General features: G+C 43.7%; 1 protein-coding gene and 1 long non-coding RNA gene across 2 annotated transcripts; both read right to left on the bottom strand.

The window, feature by feature from the left end:
• Nucleotides 1-5,893: 5,893 nt before the first annotated feature.
• Nucleotides 5,894-11,535, bottom strand: LOC122463562. Its single transcript, XR_006287033.1, has 2 exons — nt 11,365-11,535; nt 5,894-9,929 (listed from the first exon to the last, which is right to left on the bottom strand). It is a non-coding gene; the product is annotated as an uncharacterized LOC122463562 (long non-coding RNA).
• Nucleotides 11,536-15,891: 4,356 nt separating this feature from the next.
• On the bottom strand, nt 15,892-20,325 carry LOC122463577 (adventurous-gliding motility protein Z-like). The gene is made up of 2 exons (XM_043534146.1): nt 20,262-20,325; nt 15,892-18,856 (listed from the first exon to the last, which is right to left on the bottom strand). Exon 2 carries the CDS (start codon nt 18,685-18,687, stop codon nt 16,675-16,677), a length of 2,013 nt encoding a protein of 670 aa, XP_043390081.1. The 5' UTR covers nt 18,688-18,856; nt 20,262-20,325; the 3' UTR covers nt 15,892-16,674.
• Nucleotides 20,326-22,194: the final 1,869 nt, after the last annotated feature.

Below are 22,194 nucleotides of genomic sequence, written 5' to 3' on the forward strand. Positions count from 1 at the left end.
CATATACTATGTGACTCATTGGGCTTAAATTAGATGGCCCAGCCCCTTGATTTGTGTAGCTGAGCTGCACTGAATTGTGTGACGAGGTTAATTGATTACAAAGCTTTCCAATTTGTTGAGATATTTCTAAACATGTGGGAAGATGATGGCTACATTGAGTGGACTAGTAATCTCCAACACAGAGTGAGCCACTGTTACAGTTAATTATTTGCATTACAATAGCTTCCTACGGAGATCAGGGCTCCATTATGCTAGGCACTGCAAATATACCTGGAAAGAGATAATCTGTACCCTGAAGAGATTACAGTGAAAATAGGTATGATGGGTGGGAAAACAGAAGCCCAGAGAGGTGCAGGACAAGACCAACGAAGGTATTTAGACTTCTATCTTGCATTGATTTAAATAACTGAAATCATTAAATTTACAGTTATAAAATCCCATGACCATTGATTTCAATGGAAGTTAAGAGTTTAAATACCTTTGTGGATATAGGTCAAAGTGATTTACGCAAGGTAATAGCGCAAATAAGTGCTAGAGCTGGGAATAGAACCCAGCTCTCCTATATTTCAGGGCAGCAACCTATCCACTAGACGCACACATATTTGGTGGCTTTCACCCTGCTCTCCCCATACACTTTTAGCTGGTTCTGATTCTGAGGTTCACACTGCATTTGCTCATGGAGCTTTCACATACTGTAAATCATTGCAGGATTAGGCTCCAAGTATGCAACACACATGCATTATTGACACAAGCTGCTGACTGCTACAAAGATATTGTGCCAGGGAAACATTGCACAGCAGCTCAGGCAGATGCAAACATCTGGGGTATTGCTCTGAAATGATGGCTCATGATATTATCCATTAACAAACAGCTGCACGGAGCCTGATCCCAAACTCTCCTTGCCTGCAAGTGGCACACGTCTTACCAAGTTAGCTGTGGTACTAAGACTGTTAAACAAAGGCACAGATTCTCTGTGGTATTTAGGTACCCAACTCCTATTGACAGTCCCATTGAAAGCATGAGCTGGTCACCCAGTAGGAGGCATCACGAGAGATGCTGTTACTGTACCATTCTTGTGCCTCACTGTCCATCACTGAGGTGAGCATATGCAATGTGGAAAGCAGGACCCCCTCAAATTCCAAATGACCTCCCAATAGCAGGGACACAGTATGATTAGGGCCCTACCAAATTCACAGCCATAAAAAATGCATCACAGACCATGAAATCTGGTCTCCCCCCCTGAAATCTGGTCTTTTGTGTGTTTTTACCCTATGCTATACAGATTTCACTGGGGATACCAGTGTTTCTCAAATTGGGGGTCCTGACCCAAAAGGGAGCTGCAGGGTGGTAGCAAGTTATTTTGGGGGTCGGGGTATTGCCACCCTTACTTCTGCACTGCCTTCAGAGCTGGGCGTCTGGACAGCGGCGGTTGTTGGCTGGGCGCCCAGCTCTGAAGGCAGTCCCCTGCCAGCAGCAGCACAGAAGTAAGGGTGGCAACACCACACCATGCCATCCTTACTTCTGCGTTGCTGATGGCAGTGGCTCTGCCGTCAGCGTTGGGCTCCTGGCCAGTAGCCGCCGCTCCCCCGATGCCCAGCTCTGAAGGCTGCACCCTACTGCCAGCAGCAGTGCAGAAGTAAGGGTAGCAGTACCGCAACCTACCCTGCAATAACCTTGCAACCCCTCCCCCTCAACTCCTTTTTGGATCAGGACCCCTACCATTACAACACCGTGAAATTTCAGATTTAAATAGCTGAAATAATTAAATTTACAATTATAAAATCCCATGACCATGAAATTGACCAAAATGGACCGTGAATTTGGTAGGGCCCTAAGTATGATGTATCAATCATGCCCTCGAGCCAATGGCAGAGTCAGACAGGATAAAAGAGATCAGGAGATTCAACCCCAAAACGGAATCCCAAATTTGGTAATGGAAACCCATCTCAGGCATATTGAAAAATACCGCTTTTGGGGCCTACATATTTTGTTGATCTGGGCTTCCTCAGGCCTTAATATTGCCCTGTTCAGACCCTGCCCTGAATTAAAGTCTGCTACTTTCCTGTCTAAAAACAAACTAGTTTCCCCATATCTAGTATCTGTGAGAATTCTAGCCTCTGGAGATGTCACCCAAGCCCCTTCCAGCAGGACCCATGGTGCCCAGGCTAAAGAGGCCACCGGTTTGCTGATTTCTAGTCTCACACTACTGCTTTTAAGTATTTGCAGAAGGGCTTCAATTTAACTAAAGAGTCCAGACAACAGATGATTATAACTGGCCATCAGATACATTTTCCCATCACCACTTTCCATTCCCGGTGTCCCCTTTAACTATTATTTTCATTGAATCCTTTTCCATTTCATAGAAATATTTGACAGAAATACTTAACAGACTTGGAAAGAATGGATTCAGGAATGCAGGGAAGAAAACATTCTATGCCTCTTTACCAGATACTGCATCTCCACCTTGAGAAGTTGGACACTGAAGGGCATGTCCGTGAAGGGTTTGAAATTTCATTTGGACACAGTATTTGCTAATGCAGATTACAGTGAATAAGGCCAATAAGAAAGATTGTGGGCTCAATCCATCCCTGATTTAATTCTACTGAGATCAATGAAGTTACACCAAGGATGAATTAAAACACAAAGGAATTACCAAACTGGATCAGACCCATGATCCCTCTAGTTCAGTTCCTGTCTCCAACTGTGGCCAGCACCAAATGCTTCAGAGAACACTGTAATAGCTAGCGTGGAATAATTTGTCCCCCACGTTAGGTCCCATCCTGGTTTTTAATAGTTAGACAGTGGCTTACTACCTGAAGCACCAAGTATAATGTCCGTTCCAAACATTTTAATGTAATTACTTATGATACCTTTAGATATTCTTTAGAAAGACTACACACATGAAAGTTATAAACATGTGGTGAAAAACAGATGGTTGATGAGACTTGCCCATGTTTTGTAGAAGTGGCTATGTGCTTTTGATTAAGGTAAGGAACATATGAAGGTATGTTCTGTAACTTTGTTTTAGATTTGAATTTTGTTGTGTGAGGACCAATTGTTAAGGTACCGTCTAGAAGCGTTAAGCCCTGAAATAGCAGCATCATTGTGGTGACATACAAGACAGAATAAGGCATGGTTCTTCTCCCAAACATAATACAACAGATAGGCTAGCAGTTCACAGAAAGTAGAAGAAATCAATGCTCAAGACATTAATGCAGAAACATTTATTTGTTTTGCTTAAAGGAAGGATTTGAAGGAGGCAGACACGAATAGGGAAGCTACTACCACAATAGCAGTGCAGTATGATACAGGAGTGGTAGAAGGAAAGAAGAGGAGAAACAAGATGGGAGGAAGACACTATTTAGGAGTTTTAAGGCATGGGCTTGACTTTGGCATAAGAGAAAGGAAGCCAGAGAAAGGGTGATGATGTTACAACAGAAGAGAAAGATGAGTTTATCTGCAACGCTGTAGATAAACAAAAGGGTGGAAAAGAAGGATGGAGGGTGTAGTATTTAAGTTGAGTTAAAGATGGATCACCAAGTGAGGGCAGAAGGGAAAGGATGAGGTTTGTTTTGGGAAGAAGAGAATGTAGTTTAGAGCCTCGCTGTAGGTTTGAGATGAAACTACGGTTGTAAGGCTTCACTCTTTTAGATTTGCTATCACCTCAGTGCTGATAGCAGGCAAGGCCTTTGAGGAGGGGGAAATGGTCAGGAAGAAGAGTTTTTGTTTTGTCAGGTGTATCCCAGCAACCAGCATCTCACATGTGAGACATTAAGAGATTTATTGGAATACCCACACTCCATCCCTACAAGAAAACGCCAGCTTGCGTGGGCCAATGGCTATCAGACACTAGCTCCTAGCAATCCTCTTGGAAGCATAGCTGTGCCACTTGGACACAGCTGCTACAGCAGACACACGAACAGTCCATGTGTGACATTCTCAGAGGTGGCTAAAGTTTTTCAGCTCCGAATTTTCTCACGGCTAAGAAAATTGCATTTGCACAAAAGAGTTGACCAGAAAATTTTCAGAGAAAGTTTTTTCTTTCTTAGTTTTGCTTTTGGATGCATTTTTGCATCTACCCCTTTCCCCTCCCAGCCTTCTTCCAGGGCAGGGTGGAATAAAAGGATAACAAAAAAACCCCAAAATTGAAAAGTACAATTTTTGTTTTGAAAACCAAGCCAAAACAAGCATTGTTTTTAATTTTGTCAGAAACTTGACCATGCATGTTGGCATTTTTATTTATTTATTTTATACAGAAGCCACCAGCTTGTGACATGACCAATACCCCTTATTAAGTATGTTTCCCAGCTCAACTCGAAGAATAGCTTTGGAGCAGGATTGAGTTTACTGCCAAACCCCGCTCCCCCCACATTTGTTCAGTGCAGACATTCCAAGCAGAAATGGAATTAAATACTAGCTCTCCCTATTCGTATCTATTTGAAATGCTTTACTAGTGAAGGGCTACAATTCCTAGAGATTTAGACACTATATTACCTAAAATGACACCAGTCACCCTCTAAATAAATCAAAAGTTATGAAAATAATTCCCATTCCCTGATTTTCCCTTGACCATTTCCTCCCATGAAGGTTTCATTAAGAGTTAGCTGAACAACACATATTTGAGAACGTTAAGAAACTTGGAGAGAGTGACCTCAGGATCTCAAGCAAAACACATTTCACTCTCCTTCTCCAGGCTTTGTTACAGAACCCAGGCTAACAGGTATGTGGATAATAGCATTTGAGGCAGACATCTGGTAGATGAGATTCTTTGAGCTGATTTCAGGACACTAATCGTGGTGAGGGCAGAATTCTTCTGTGGTTGAAGTTCAATGAAGTCAAAGAAGTTAAAATGGGAGCGAGTATGGTCTATTTCATTTTGCTCTAGGTCTTTCTGAATTCTAGTGATGTCTGAGGGTAGGATCACCAAGGGACTTAGGCGTCGCACCGCTGAGCATCCTGGCATCTAAGTTTTAGGTACCTAGAAAAGTCACTAGAACAGCAGTGAGGTTCACAAAACCAAGTTAGGTGCCTAGAATACATGGAGAGAGAGGGGCACTGAAGAACATGATCCACAAAAGCCAGCATGCAAGGTAGCTCACTGCCTAAAACCAGCCACTGGGAGATGCTGAACAGAGGAGTGTGTGCTAAGCCCTCACCCCTCTTTTAGGAGTAGGCACCTAGGTGGGGGCTCTAGGGTGGTGACTGTCTCAGCTTAGTGATCCACCACTGGAAACCTGTTGCCTGGAATCAGGTGACTTAGGCATCTAAGCTACTTTTTTGAGGGAATGAATTAGACACCTGCCTCACTCCACACAAAACACTTGGACGAAGAAGAGGTGGTGCTCCCCTTATAACTTTTAGCTCAGTGGTTAGAGCACTCACCTCGGATGTGGGATCAACTGCCCCGCCCTGCCAAAGGGGGAGAAAGGATTTAAACAAGGTTCTCCCATGTCTCAGGAGTGTTCATTAACTGCTGAGCTATGGGATATTGAGCGGGGGGAGGGGAATCCCTCAGTCACTCCTGGTCAAACCATTGCACTCTTAATAAATAATAGAAGAGGTGCTTGGAGCAAGGGCCTGGACCCAGGGTCTCCCACCTTACAAATGGGTCCCTAATCACTGGGATTACAACATCTCTCTCTCTCAGCCAGTGATTATTTAAGTATTCATCCACAGTGGAATAGTCATTGGGACGAAGAGAAAGAGTGACAGTCCACTGAGTTAATATTAACCCCACTCCTCATGGGAAAGTAGGCCCAGGATATCACTATTTTAACATTATAAAATAAAAATATGTTTATTAGAATTTGATTTTTTTGTAATTGCAACAGATGCCAATTTTTTATTGATTTAAATTTTCCCTTGCTGGAAATTTAATGACAGTAGACACCAATTGAAAGAGTTCATGCTTTATAACCATTAAAACATAAAATGTCAATGTCACAATATAAAGAAGATATCCTTAATAAAACTAATTTCTTAGGCAAAGTAAGAGAAATGCTGCTTATCTATGTCAACTATTGATAGAAACCTTTTTTCAATCTGTGTGTGCACCTGCATGGGTGCCTACAGTGAAATCAACATTTACTGATCCAAATCTAATCCTTCCAAAGCCTAAATGAGAACTAGATGAATTCTTTTTACAGCAGAGGGGGCCAACTGGGACAAATTTCTTTGTGGTTCCTGATGGAGCCAGGATACAAAACAAAACAAACCACCCCACCCCACCAAAAACCAGTATACAACCTCATATTTGCGTTCAGACTGCAAGGTGACTCCTGCTTCCCAGTTGAGGTAGGGACAGATGCTATCAACTGTTGAGTAACTGGTCAAGCAGCCAACCCATTCAGAGTCTTTGGAATAATTTCAGCTGATGGCTGGTTTCTTTGGCAGAAAGACATCTCTTCTTTATTGGTATGCAGGTGCACTGGTACCTTGGGCAGTTACTATTGACTGTTCTAGGCTTCCCTCCCCTCTGCCCCCCTACGTAGCTGGTACATAGTTAAGGGCATTTAATGCTAGTGTTTGTGGGAAGATGTACGTTTTAATTTTGTTTTAGACCCGAGTTTGATGCAAGTGGATGGTTAAGGAAGAAGATTAAGCCTTTCAGAGAGCATCATCAATGCTAAGGAAAGAGCTGTAGCAGTTGCCTAGGATTTCACCTGGATCAGAATCAGCATTTACATACATGCTTAGTAGCATTTGCCACTTAACCAACAGAAAAGGCCATTGTGAAGTTGTATTCCACCCCCACCCCTTGTCCATCTCCCCTTAATTATCAGATATAGCCAAACAGCTTAAGAATGGAAAACATCATTTATTGAGAGTGATCAGTTGATCAATTCAGGCAGCAACACACATTACCACTCCTACCAATACCCACACAAATATCATTCACTATTATTGTACTCCAGTTGAGTGAGGACACTTGTACAATTTTAAGAAGTTACAGAACTTTCCTGCATCTGGATGAGGCTGGTTACTCAGTAAGATGAAGGAAATAAAATTGCAGGTTAGGCCAGTGATGTGAAGGGCTTAATGGTCAGTGAGTTGTGTAGAAAAGTAATCAATAGCATTAAAATAGTTCCCAGCAAGTCTAAAAACCCCTAGAAAGATGTTATAAATGTGGATGTTTTACACTGTAGATACATTTGCAGCAATTTCAGATGCAGAAAGATGCACATTCAGCCAAGCCCATAGTTAACAGGACACTGAGCGTAGAAGGCATTTCCCCAACTCAGCCGATACGCTCTCTGCATTACAACCCTACTTCACGGAACAGCCATGAGCACAAATGCAACGGAAGATCAGGAATCTGGTCAACTGAGGGACGTGCTGCTTTTTGAGTGGCAGAGCCCAGTCTGTCCATTTCACTCTGGCTCTGCTATATTGGCATTAGAGCCACTTACTAGAACATCAGACAAAGTGAGTACCTCTGCTGGAGCTGCGTGCTCCACAGCCAAAGGAAGAGAGTCAGCCATGTCCCTGGATGGAGATGGTACTTCACACTTCAGTCTGGAGTCTAAAACTTGGGCCATTTTACCTTAAGTTTCAGGGGCTGCAGGAGTTTCAGCCTCCCCTGGTCTTCTTCTCTCAGCTGCTTCATGCACTGGGGCTTTTAGAGGCAGGGAATTTTCATTGACACTCCACAGCCTGGCAGAGGCCTCACTACTGGTGGCGGCAGGAGCCAGCGTGAGCACCTCTTGTTGTTCAGATGCCAGTTGCTCCATTAGCTGCTGCGACTCTGGCTTTGCTACTGCGGTAGCCTCCCTTTCAGCTGCCTGAGCATCCTGAGAAATTGCCAAGTCTTGCTCTCCTGCCTCATTGCCACCTAGGGCACTAGGGGGCCTGGAATCTGGGTGACACTGCTGAGCCTGCTTTGCCTTCAATTCTAGCGTTTCTGCAACACATTGGGTTTTTGTCTCCTGTGCAGCCTGTGAAGTAGGCTAGGTCTCTTCACTAGGGAGAATCACAACCTCCATTGTATCCTCTTGGAAGGCCCTGGATACTGCAGAGAGGACATCAGTGTCTTGGACAGTCAGCTGATGCAATGTGCACCCTGTAATGGCCTGGGGGGGGTCTCTTACAGGGTCCACACTGCAGGTGGAGCCTCAGATTCCTGGGCAGCATCATGGGCCTCAAGAGATAACTGTAGAGATAGTTGAGCTTCCATCTCTTCTGTGGCTCTAGCTGTTGGCGGAGTCTTGATCTCATGTTCAGTATGTGTAAAATGCTGCATCTTAGTTTCTTGTGCAGCCTCAGTTTTCTGCACAGCCTGCAAAACAGAGTCACCTTCCCCAGTCTCTTCCATGGCATGTGCAACAGCAGGGCACTCACCAGTCCTTTGGGTGGTGGCTTGTTGCAGCATCAGGGTAGAAAAGTCACTGCTCTGTGTCATGGGCTGCATCTTCGTCCCTTGATCAATTGCTGCTGCATCAGACTTTCCCCACAGCTTCTCTAGTATTCTCTGCTGGGGTCTCTGTAATGGACTGGGCCTCCCCTGTGCCTTGAGTGACCAGTACAGTCATCTGGGTCTCAAACTCCTGACAGATCTTCAGAGCAGGCTCAGCTTGAGCAGAGGAGTGTTGAGTCTCTTGCACAGTCTGTGTAGGAAGAGAAGCATCAGCCTCCTCTGTGGTCTGTGTAGTAAACTGATTGAGCAAAAGCCCAATGTCTGTCACTCCAGTGTGATGGGCCACAATTCCTCGTACCATCTGCAGAGCAGGCTGGGTTTTAGGAATATGTGGTGCAGCACCTCGAGTGGCAGGGGCAATGCACTGTCTCTCAGTCTCTGCTGCAGGCTGGGCTTCCATTTTGCTTTGTGCAGACTGCATCTCTCCTGTGATCTGAGCAGTCATCTCTTGTACAGTCTGAAAAGCAGGCTCAGCCTCCTCAGTCACTTCTGCAGCAGGTAGGGGATCAGCAATCTCGCATGGCCTCAGTGTGGGCAGCACAATCTACAAGAGCCGGGGCCTCAGTCTCCCAATAAGCCTGGAGAGCAGGAAGAGCCCCAGCCACGCTAGTGGGCTCTGCAGCAGGTCGGGCCTCTTGGTTCTGTTCAGTCATCGGAGTCTCAGCCTCTTGCACATGATGCAGAGCAGGCTGGGTTTCAGCAAGGCCCTCTAGAATCTCTTGCATTGTCTGCACAGTAGTAGGTGGAGCTTTACAAATCTCTTGTGTGACCTGCACCTCCACCTGAGTCCCATATGCTGGATGGACAGCAGGTTGAACCTCAGCAGTGTCTTCTGTGCACTCTCCTGCAGGTTGGGCTTCTTGTTCATGTATAGTTTGTGCCTCGAGCTCTTTGGCCCATGTTATCTGGGAACTAGGCTTGGCCTCAGTCTCTTGTGGCATCTTAGCATCAGGATGGGCCTCGCCCATGTCTTGCAGTGCCTGTGGGGTTTGTCTCGTCATCTGGGCCTCAGTCTCTTGCACACTCCACAGAGAAGGCTGGGCTCCTAAGTTCTCTTCTGTTGTCTGTGCAGCAGATTCTCTGTCCAGCATCATCTGTGTAAGAGGATCACCCTTACCAGTGTCTTGCCCAGTCTCTGCAGCAGACTGGACCTCCCCAGTGTTGTGTAGAGTCTCTTGGGTGTTCTCTATGGGAGAATGGCTCTCACCAGTCCAAGTTGAAGCATCGCGAAAGGTCCATGCAATAGGATGTGGCTGCCTCATCACAGCAGCTCCCTCCTTAGCCTTCTGGTCCATCGCTTTCCCACACGTCACACAGAACCCCTTCTTCTTGCTCAGTTGGTTCCCCATGCTGAGAGTCTACAGCAGCAGCAGAGCTAGCTCCACTCTCAAGTAGCTTCAGTCCTTTGTACTGAGGGATAGCACGTCCAAGGGCTTGGGTTAGTGGCAGATGGGCAGGAAGCTGAATTTCTGCTTTGTGTCAGGAGTTTCCTAGTAATCAGCAATGAGCATCTCACCTGCAAGATAGTAGGAGATTCATTAGAACACCCACACCTCTTCCCTGGTACGTGGGCCAGAGCCCATCAGACACTAGCTCCTTTTTACTTTAAGTGTTACTGTGAGATTTGGACACTGCTACTGCATCTATATTGACAATATTTGAAAGATTACATGAGCAGAGCTGGTTGCAATTTGGTGACTGAAAGAATTTGTGAAAAAACTTTTCAGCAGGAAAAAATCAAACCAAACATTTTATTTTGAATTTTTGTTTGATTTTGGGAAAAATTAAGTTGTGTAGTTTTGCTTCTGCGGGTGTTGCATCTTTTTCATTTTTACTTCCTCTTTTGTAATGGGAAAAAGCCAGGTGAGGGGGAGCCCCTAAACATTAGTTCCCCCACCCCTGAAACATAGAAAGAATGAAATCTGAAGTCAAACATTCTTGTTCGAAAATAAAAAAAAAAGTTTATTATGTTTTTTGTAGCAAATATTGATTTGACCAGTTCTAAATGTGACCAGTACATCTTATTTGGTCATCTTTCAGTAACTGTGTGAATTAGCAACACTTGGTCTTCAATGATTCATTGATAATTTACCTAATTAATTAGTCAAATGGTTTATTTAAAGCTATAAAACTGAACACAAAGCTATAGTTTTAATATTTTCTCTAATCAGAGCTTGCCTTAACAAAAAAAAGGACACTACAAGACACACAAACAAACAAAACCCCCCAAAAAATCCAACCCATCAAGAGGCAAAATAGGATTTAACTCACTCTCAGATGATTGCATTGGCTCTGCGACAACAATGAAGAGAGAGTTTGGTGCTCATAAAGCAATTTGGAGATTGTTTACATTGTGGAATCGATACCACACTAAGACAGAACATTAATCTGCCATTATGGAATGATCTTTTCTTGTTTCTAAGGATGGCTAATATTTTAAGAACATTTAAGTTAAGTGACTTCATACCTTAAATCCAATTATTTTCAGTAATACTTAGGAGCTTGTAAAAATTTACCTTGCACCTTTGTTATTCAGAGAAGTTTGTATTCAGATAGGATACTTTCTATAGGCCCATTAATGTTTAAAAATAATAAAATAAATAAAGAAGAAAGACCCCTTTTAATTTGAGAATAGCAACAGCTGCATCTAAGATCTCACCTAATTGCTTTACAGGACTAAGAAGTGAAAAGCAGTAACCTTGTGATTATAGTCCATAAACTGCAAGAAGTAAAGAAAGTTTCTCCCCACATATACCATTATTGCTATTAAGTTGCAATTAAGTTACACTTACTCCCATTAAATCACAAAAATAGGCTTACTACTGCCTGAAGACGAAGTTTGGCTCTGCAAAACCTTGAGGAGGAAATAAAAGACCAATTATAATAAGTGACCCAGAGAAGCAGGAGAACTTAAATGGAAAGATGATATAGATAAACAAGTATCTCCTTACCAACTGAATATGAAATTTCTTCCACACAATCGTAATAGCTCTAAAACTACAGCCTATGCCAGTTTCACAACACCTGTGTTGAAAATGTCAGACTGGTCTTAAATAGGGTTGGGGGGTCACACAGAACCCCTTCCCCCAGCTCCATGAACATTAGTTCCACTGAATTACTATTCCTTTGCGCCATGTTTCCTGTCTAAATGGGGAAGGAGCAGAATTCTGTGGCTTTTGAAACATCCTGTGGCTCATCCCCTTAAATTCAGATTTTAGATTTGTGTGCATGGCCATTGTGTATTTAAATATTACAAATAAAGTAAAACTGAAACGCAACCGGGTGCAACATTTGTCCATGCAAATCAATGATCACTTAACAATGCATGATGCAAATTAACAGATTAGCAGCTGTACAACAGTCTATGTGCAAGTGGGTTTATAATTAAGGGATGATGTTTGTGAAACTATAGCCTGTGGTTTTATTCTACCCCAAGGAGTGAGGGATGAAAATTAATCCCTGTCACCTGTTTTCTTCTGTCTGAAAGCGTCAGTCATGTAATTATACATTTTACTGTGGTTGTAAAATAGATTGACATCCCCAGCCTCAGATGATTGCCCACTATCGAATATGGCAGGATTGCAGACATTGCACCAAATTTAGGGCCTGTCTAGCATTGATCCTGATCAACTCCGTGTGTGAACACTCTTATTCTGGAACAAGAGTGACTTCTTATTGCTTTTATATCTTAATTCACTCTGCAAATGGGTTAAGCAGAAAAGGAACAAGGCACTCTTGTTCCAGAGTATGTGTCCCCCCACAGGAAGTTGCTAAGGAACAGCTATCATTCTTTAAACATGTATCCTACCTTAATGTCATTTGCTTTCAAGTGTAGACAAGCCTTTACTCTGTTCACTGGTAGAAAATGAAATGTAAGCGTTAAGCACGTCATATGTGAAAAATGCAAAGACAAATCTTTATTAAAAAACAAACGAACCACACATGGAAAAATGGAAGACAAGTCTTGTTCCCCCTCCCCACTAAAACCAGAGATGGGTTTAGGCAGGGACCAATGGATCACACGATCTAGCTCCCAACATTTCCCAAAGAGGCTCCCAAATTGTGTGATGCCAAAACTGATTTTAGGATCCTGCACAATCACTCCCTTTCATGATCCTTTGCTTTGGAAATGGGTTTCAAGCTATTTTTAGCCTTTATCCATCCCTACGCACTTCCTGCTTTCTATTGTGGGTTAGAACCTATCTTGCAGAAGAGCAAACAGGTCACCCTGGCTCTAATCTGTGACTACGGTTGTTTTCAGAATCTCACTGATTTCTAGATTATTTGTGACACTTACTCAAACGCTTTTGCATATTTGCAATTGGATTTCAATGTAACTGAAGGACAGAGACAGCAGATGATTAATATGGAAAATATCTGGCAATTAACAATTGAAGTTAGTTCACAGTTTGCTAAGTCTAAGGTACTGGTGGAGAATTCACAGAAACTGGAATAAATCAGCAGTTCGCAAACTGTGGTCTCTGGTGTACTGCAGGCCCAAGCAGCACTTACTGGTGCTCTGCACAGAGCTGTTTGATTGCAAGGTTCTGGCATGTCCTCCCTCTTTCCAGCTGCTACTGCAGAAGTGCATGCTCTTCACAGGAAAGCCTACAGACCTGTAAAAAAAAGTTGCAAAATCTCCAGTTTCACAGCCTCTAGTACTAGCCACAGCTAAATAATAACAAAAGTGGGAACAGGAGATGCTCCTCAGGACTAAAGAAACCAATGGATCAGTCAGAAATCACTAAGGCCCAGATCCATAAAGATATCTAGGATCCTAGCTTCTACTGAAATCAGTGGGAGTTAGGAGCCTAAATACCTTTGGGGATCCAGGCCAAAATACTTTCCGAAGAGTGTGAAAGTGAGGGGAGCATTGTCCATGAGAGCTTGTGTTTATGAGACACTCTATTAAGATTTGGTCCTCACTGTAAACATGTTTGAGAACTGCTAGATTAAATTAATTGGTTAACTATATATAGACAGAATACATTGGTGTGGTTTAATAAAAAAAATGTTTGGAAAAAGTTCCTAGAATAGCTGCTTTTTATTAGAAGATCTCAAAGTACATTACAAATGAAATATCACTACCTCTGTTTAACAGATGGGGAAACTGAGGCACAAAGCAATTAAGTCACTCGCCCAAGATCACCCAGCAGTTTAACAGCAGAGGCAGTAATAGAATGCACATCTTCTGCATCCCAGGGAAATGCTTTATCCACTAGGCTACACTGCTTTACTTTCTACCTCATGTAAATAGCACCAGTCACCTTTGAAGTGCATGCAAAATTATCACATCAATTCCCATTCTCCGACCATTCTTTATCCACTGTTTCCAGTTATGATTTTATTATACAAGCATTTGACTAAGACTCTTAACATGGTTCACGGGAGTGATCTCAGGGAGCGCCAATCTCATTCCCCTTTGCAAGACACCATTATGGCAGCCTGCATGGTAGGTATGCAGATACTAGCGCTGGGGAGTATGAAGGCATTTCACCTATTCATCGTTCAGGATGAGCCTCACTGAGAGAAATAGGAGATGCAGTTAGGGGCAAAATGTTGTCCTGGTTTATATTCAGGAAAGTCAATGGAAATACATAGTACCTTAACAAATTCACAGTCCATTTTGGTCATAGCATTTTTTAAAAAAAAAAGCTAAATCTCATGATTCCAGTTATTTAACTCTGACATTTCTCAGTGTTGTAATTGTAGGGACCCTGACCAAAAAAGGAGTTTGGGAGAAGGGGGTCAGAAGGTTATTGTGTGTGGGGGGGGTTGCAGTACTGTTACCCTTACTTCCACGCTGCTGCTACTGGCCCTCAGTCAGCAGCCACCACTCCAGCTGCCCAGCTCTGAAGGCAGCAGTAAGGGTGGCATGGTATTGCCACCCTTACTTCTGTGCTGCTACTCATGGGCCACTGTTCTCAGAGCTGGGTGCCCAGCCCACAGATGCGGTTCTGTGGCTGCCCAGCTCTGAAGGCAGTGCAAAAGTAAGGGTGGCAATACTGTGACCCCCCGCCTCATAAAATAAACTTGTGACCCCCTGCAACTCCCTTTTGAGTCACTACCCCCAAATTGAGAAACACTGGTATGCCTGTGAAATCTGTATAGCGTAGGGTAAAGCCACACAAGACCAGATTTCACGGGGGCAGACCAGATTTCATGGTCCGTGATGCATTTTTCATGGCGGTGAATTTGGTAGGGCCCTAGAAATATAAGGTGACAGGGTCACAAGTAGGGTTGCTCAAAAAATTGTAAATGATCTATTTCCTGGAAAAGAGAGACCACTCTCTCTGGGCCAGGTAGTCTGACTCAGAAGCCCGGTCTATTGAGCAAGCATGAGGGACCTGGAAATGCAGTTTCCACAAGGCACTATGACAGCTTCAGCCACAGACTAAGGCTACATACATATTGTGCCCCACGGGTTTGTGAATTAGAGAGTACAGTTAAATGGTGCATTCTAACTACCCCACGTGGACACTGCTAGCACAAAGTGAAGTGTACCCAGTTCGCATTAACTTCGTTCTCTTTTGAAAGAAAAAAAAAATGTTAATGTGAACTAGGTACTTAATTTGCACCAGCAACGTGGACATGGGGCAATTTGAGCACAACATTTTGGTGTGCTCTGCAATTCATAACTTTGTACTTTGCAGTGCAGGGCAGAGGAACCTTGAGATTAATGTCAATCTGTCCCCAAACCATTCTGCTTTAGGAATGCAGATGTTTGGGTGAAATTGGGGGTGGGGGGAAGAGAATGTTTTAACATCTCAAATCAAGGTTTCCTGAACATTTTGTTCCTGGAAGAGTTTTGACTTTTCATCCCCTTTAGGAAGGGAAGAAAAGAAATGTCCAAATTTCACAAAGGATTGAAATTCTCTCCCCCAGCCCCAATCATTACTACTCAGACTGATGAAACAGTAATTGCTTAAAAAAAAAAAAAATTCTGGCACTGAAATTTGCAGCAGTGAGCCATAAGAGATGCTTTTTGTTGCCTTCAGAATTCAGTAACACTAACTACATGAAGTGTTTGGGTGTGATGCTGGCCCCATTCCTGATAGAAGCCTGAGACAGAGCGGGACCACTTGGTTTGTAGTTTCATACATCTTAGGAACCAGCTATATTGTGTTTGCATGGGACACTGCTCAATGTGGAGGACACCTATGCCTTGTAGAGGCAGAGTTGAATGTTGTCAACTGCAGAGAGATCAGTGGCAAAGCAACCCTCCTCCCCCCATTCCTCACTTTCTGCTCAAAAAAACAAGCTAGCAGCTGAAGCTACAATCCAGAAAGAAAGGAGTAAAAAAAAAAAAAAAAAAAAAAAAAAAAAAGAGCCCTTCTATTAGTAACAGAGTACATGTTTGTATTTGTTAATTCTATATATCCAGCTATCACATTAGAAAGGTCACAGGAAAGTACATGTTCAAGTACAAGAGACGAGAGACATTAAATGTGACACCGAGAACCAGGCACAAGCATTAATGATCAGTAAAGACATCATTTATTGAGAGTCACAAACATTAAAATGTTACTTCAGATTGCTAAAGGATTTCTCCATTCACTAATACTGTGTAGCAGTGGTGCTGACACCCCAATACATTTGTACCATCTAAAAAAGTTAAATAGTTTTAACGCATCTGACAGTGGTAGTTTATTCTTTCCATAAAAAAATAACTATAAAGACAAAAGGAGACTCCTTCTGTAAGTAATGGGTTAAATGCAGAGTTCTAGCCCAAGAACTTGGTTAGCAGAGTTCAGATTAATTTAGATATTAGACAGTGAATGGCACGGGGGGGGGGGGGGGGGGGGGGGGGGGGGGGGGGGGGGGGGGGGAGAATAACAGGACAAAAAAAAAAACCACATTCCTTGACTATGCTAAAGTGTGGATCTATTAAAAAAAAAAAAAACACACACACCAAAACAACCAAACACCGTTGTGTATGTGGATCTGACTGGCTTAGCCCAAATGGAAAACCAGGCTCCCAAATCCATGTTAGAAAAGTGGAAAAATACAGGAAGATGCACTGCAAATTCAGATAGTCATGTAGTAATTTACAGGACAATGAAACTGTATTATGGGCATTTCCCCTGTGGCCTGCTTGGTAGCGGCCTCCCAGCCTTACTGGGTGGGGCAGTGATTTTGGGCAATTATGGTTGAAGATCAGGAATTGAATTGAGAGATGTGGCATTAAATATCAGTGTTCAGTTTGTCCATTTTACTCCGACTCCGGTGATTCAGCTGAAGCACAATTAGTTGCTGGAGCTTCAGGTGCAACAGGTCCTTCTGCATAGGCTGTAGGGCTCGGACATGGAGTCAGTTACTTCTGTTCCTCGGGGCTCCTCTGAAGCAGGTGCAGTTCTACTGTTAGTGGTGGAGTCTGAGGCTAGGGCCATTTCATCCTCAGATCCTTGCGTTTCCAAGGGCATGGGAGCCTCAGCATTTTCAGCCTCCTCTTCCCATTTGCTCTTGCAGGCTTGGAGCAGTGAGCGGTCTAAATGCTGGCACTTTTCTACCTGACTTTCAGGGATGTGAGAAGCTGGCAGTTCTTGCTGCTGCTGCTCCTCTGGTTTTGCTACCTCAGTGGCCTCTAGTTCAGGGGCCTGATCTTTCTCCTTTGGAATTGCAGAGCTCCCCCGTCTCTCCTTGTATCCTGTACGAGCACTAGGGGACTGGGAATCCAGGTCATTCTGCTGACCCAGGTTCTCCTTCCATTCTGTGGTCTGTGCAGGATGCAGAGTCTCCATCTCTCGTGTGACCTGTGCAGTCCGCTGGGTCTTTTCTATGGTTAGTTTAATAGGAACGGTCACAGGTTCCAGTGGACTCTCTTGAGAAGCCTTGGGTTCTGCAGGGCCCATGCTCAGGTCTTCCATAATCTGCATGTTTTTATTGGTACCCTGTGGAGCCTCTATGCTCTGTATACTTGGCTGGGTCTCAAGCAGACCTTGTGCTACAAGCTGGGCTCCAGTCTCCTCTTTGATTTCTGCAGCAGGGTAGGCCTCAGCTGCACCTTGTACAGTCCAACTTTCTCTTGCCATACATGCAGTAGTTTGGGGCTTCCCCTCTTGTGCAGTCTGCAAAGCAGGTTCAGCTTCCTTAGTCACTTCTGTGGTGCACGCAGCGGACAGGGATGCAACAATCCCTTGCAGGGACTGGGCAGCAAGCTCTCTGTCCTGTGTAACAGAATGGGCCCTAGACTCAGTTACTTCTGTTCTCACTCCAGCAGACTCAGTCTCACCAGCCTCTTGTTCAGATTCTACAAGTAGTAATATCGCCGTCTCTGAAGCAGGCTGGGTCTCCCCAATGTCTTCCATGGCTTGTACAGAAGTCTGCATCTCTGCTCCTTGCAGTCTTTTTAGAGCAGATTGTGCTTCAGGAGGGTGCTGTGGAATCTCTTGCATGCTCTGTGTGGTAGGTTCACCCTCACCAATGTTTAGTGCATCCTGTGTAACAGCCTGTGCCCTCTCCGTGATCTGTGCAGCAGTCTGTTGCTCAGTCTCAGACATGGGCTGGACCTTCCTTTCTTGAGCAGTCTGTAGCGTAGCCTGGGTTTCACCAGTGTATTGGTGAGTCTCTTGCATGTTCTCTGCAGTAGGTTGGACTTCAACAATCTCTGTGGTTGTCTGTACGGTAGTCTCCATCTTACCAGCTTCTTGCATTGCCTCAAGCGCAGGCCGATCTCTTGTGTAGTCTTCTGTGATACCTGAAACCAGCTGCCAGTCCTGTTTAATAGTTTGGACCTCAGGATCTTGCTCGATCTCTGCATCCAGCAGAGTTTTACTTGCTTCTGTATCCTCTTCTGGTATCTCTGCAGCATACTGGGACTCCTCATTATCTTTTGGGGTCTGTGCAACAGGCTGCCTGTCCTGTGTTATCTTTGCATTAGGCTCAGCTTCTTCAATCTCTTGCTCCATCTCTGCAGCAGGCTGGGCATCAGTGTCCTGTGAGGGCTTTCCTGTGCTCTGTTCAGTAGTCTGGGCTTCACAGCCTTGTACAGTCTGCAGAACAGACGGGGTTTCTTTAGTGTCTTCTGGTGTCTCTTGTGAGCTGGGTGCAGCAGGCACTCTGTGATACCTCATAGGCTGTGCTTCAACAGTGGCTTGCTCAGTGTCTTTCCTAGTCCCTGTGAGAGGCTGGCTCTTGGTGCATTCAGAAGCCTCCTGCGAGGTATGTGCAATAGCATGTGTCTCACTAATCTCAGCAGCTCCTTCAGCCTTCTGGTCCTTATGTTTCTTACAAATCCTACAGAACCCCTTCTTCTTACTGAGTTTGCACCCCATGCTGAAGGCCTACAACAGCAGCCCAGCTAGAAGTATTCTGAAGTGGCTTCACTCTTCTTGATGCCCTCAGTACAGTGCAGGTAGCAGGGCTTTCCCCGGGATCAAGGAGGCTGTGAAAGGCTCTTGCTTTCTGTGCCAGAAGTATCCTAGTAGCCAGTAAACATCCCACCTGCAAGACAGTAACAAGTTCATTAAAACCTCTGGAGCTTGGCTACTTAGGCTTGCAAAGGGAGAAATATTCATTTAGTCCTTTTGTTTTATCTGGTTGCACCTCATGCTAAGGTATCTTGGGTGAATAAATTAAGTGACTCAAACAACTTCTTCAAAAATAAAGCATTAATTGTCCCCCATCATGGGATCCTGGGGGCGGGGGAAGGGCTTACAGCTGCCAATCACTGTTGGGTTAACATGTTTAGTAGGTAAGAGCTGTAGCACAGAGATCCAGTCTAAAGGTGTAGGATCAGTTTCACCCAGAGGGGTGAAAGTAGCAAAACCTGTCCCCAAAGGGATGTACTTGAGAGGACCTGAGAGAAGTTTAAAGCAGTGTGGCCTGCAACCATGACAGTTACATATAATAGAAGAGTGTTTACTGCCTCCCTAACCCCTTTAGTCCCCCCTGAAAATAAATTAATCTGCATAGCCCCTCCACAATGCATCTAGGTATAGTCTCATGGATTTACACATTAAGAGGTTTAAGCTTCAAACATGCAACTCTTCTTGAAGACTAATCTGGGCTTGTCTCATAGCAAGACAAACAATAAAGCCTGTGTAATTAGCTCTTATGATGCACTCAGTTTACTCTCCCACAGCTGCATTGGCTCTGCAGCACCAACTCAATTGTAGTTTTGCATTAAGCAAGTTGGGATACTGTTTCACATGACCACTTCCCAAATGCCAGACATACTGAGATACAGAGTTGTTCTGTCATTGCATAGGATACACTACTTAACCTCAAACAGGAGCAAGCCTATGTCACTGACATTAGGCAAAACATTTTCAGGCTCAAGACATCTGTAAGGGCAGCTATGGTTAGCAAAGCAAGTTTAAGGAAGGCAACTTTTTATTTAAAATGTACAAAGCTGTATTTTTTCAGAATCTTATCTGCTTACTTTAGTGACAAGGAAGTTATTGCTTTTCACCTCTGCAAAGTCAGTCCAGCTGAGAGGCAGAGAAATTGAATACTGGTTCAGGAAAAGAGGAACTTTTCAATAGCTTCCACTAGCAGGAGTAAGTTGTGCTTCAGACAACCCCTGTACAGATCAGTTGACCATTTGGCAAGAGAAATAGGGCACCATGAATATACCTGAGTAGGAATTAGCTTTGCAACCCCTCCCATTAAAGAAAATACATATGCCCCCAAATATTATATTTGGGGAATCATTTTTCTGAGAACCAGCCACACAACCAAAATCCTTTCCTCACGGTCTCTAAAATTTCACATATATCCACACCATTAGGTTTCAGAAACATACAAGAGAAGAACCACATCCAAAAATATATGCCTTGCCCCCTTTTTAAAACTGTAATGAAAGATCTAGATAAGTATTTGATTAATCACATAAATACCCACTTACCAGTCCCCTGTAAAATAACAAAGGCTCTAACACTACAGTTTCAGATAATCCCTCAACACCTACCTCTCTGTCCTCAAGCCGGACTTAAATAGGGCTGTGTGGCACCAAAATCACTTTCCCCCAGCTCCCTGAACATTAGTTCCTCTGAATGACTGTTCCCATACACTATGGTCCCTATTTGTGTATAGTCTAAAAATGGAGATGAAAGTCACGTATTATAACCTTGTGTGGCTGCTTCTCTATGTCTAGTCTACAAACATGGATCACTTGATGATTACCTGTTCAATTCATTCCCTTTGAAGCACCTGGCATTGGCAATTGTAGGAAGACAGGATACTGGGCTAGATAGACCATTTGTCTGACCCATTATGGCCGTTCTTATGTTCTTAAATATTTTTGGTCACTTTGTATTTAGCTTTAAAAGGTAAAAATAAAGCAAGAACAAAATGCAACATGTATTGACATTCATACAAACTGAATGATGGTTGAAAACTATGCAAGGACACCTGCATGCAATATTGTCCTATGCAGAGATATGACTTAGAAAAGATGTTTTTGAAGGAAAAGCCAGTGACAATATCCTGCACCAAGCAGTTAGGTTTTCTGATCTCTACAATTGTCCTGTCTTGCAGAGTTAGGCCCTGATCCTGCAAAGCTTTACCCATGTGCTTACTTCAAGCACGTTTTGTGAGCAGGCCCATTGGACGCCAGCGAACATACGTGCTTAAAGTTAAGATGTGTATTTGCAGGCTGGTGGCCTTTGACGTTTTATTGAGATTGCACATACATTGATATCCCTAACCGGAACTGACCATTCACTATCAGTCATTACAGGAGCCACGAGAGCAGCATCACTCTCGCTCAGTCCACCACCAGAAAGTCAAACATAAGCAGATCACATGTATATTACACAAAGGGAAATTCCCACTAAAAATGAATGAACCCCAAAGGCAGGTCTTGACCATGCCCTGGCCCCAGTGGTGCATTTAGGCGTGATCAGATGGACCACCTGAGCTGGGCCCCAACATTTTTAACTGGACTCTCAAATTTTTTGATTCCAAAAAGTGGTTTAGCTTTTTGTATTACTGCTCCCAACCTCATTCTTTTGCCCTGAAAATATAAAAGAAGATAGTGGCTCTGTATTTTTGGTATATCCAGGCCATTTTTGGCCTTCATCTCTTTTCACTTCCTGCCTTCAGCAGAGATCTAGCACCTATCTACACAATAATACAAATAACAACAACAGAAGGCTTTCCTGTCTCTAGTAACTGTGCTGATTATGTGATAAATGCAAAGTGCATGCTAGCTAATGTTTTCCAATACAACTGCACTGGTAAAATTAGTATTATCATGCAGGTAGGTGGTAGATGAAGGCAAAAAATGGCTTGGATTATCCAGAAATATAGTGCCAAAATCTCCATTTATATTTTCAGAACAAAGGAGTAAGGTTGGGCACTTTTACAGAAGCCTGGGTGGTAGGAGAATGGATATTGTCACCAAGGAATAAGCCTTTCACTTGCACATAGCCTTGGATGAGCCTCCTATGGGACTCAACAAAAACTAAGAATAATTCCCCAACTCGTTCAACTTCAATAAAGACACAGCAGGGACACATTTAGCCCCATGTACCTCTAGCCCAAGGCCATTTGGCCAGCCAGTTTTTTATGATTGATAGAATATTTAACCTCTCAGAGGTCATTTAACAGGGTGGAAGTGTCTCCTGCTTCTGGGGGCTCTGAAGCAGATCATCAGCTGGTGTAAGTTGTAAGAGCTCCATTGACTCCAATGGAGCAATGAAAATTTACCCAAGCAGAAGATTTACCTTTCTGTGTACCAAAGGGCAATGTTATACATGTGGCAACTTTGTACAAACCTTTATGTTTTGTGACCCTGAAAGTTGAAGTGATGGGAGACACACACTGTCCTTTTTAAG

The sequence above is a fragment of the Chelonia mydas genome, chromosome 22 (genome assembly GCF_015237465.2).
Source record: "Chelonia mydas isolate rCheMyd1 chromosome 22, rCheMyd1.pri.v2, whole genome shotgun sequence".
Lineage (NCBI taxonomy): Eukaryota > Metazoa > Chordata > Testudines > Cheloniidae > Chelonia > Chelonia mydas.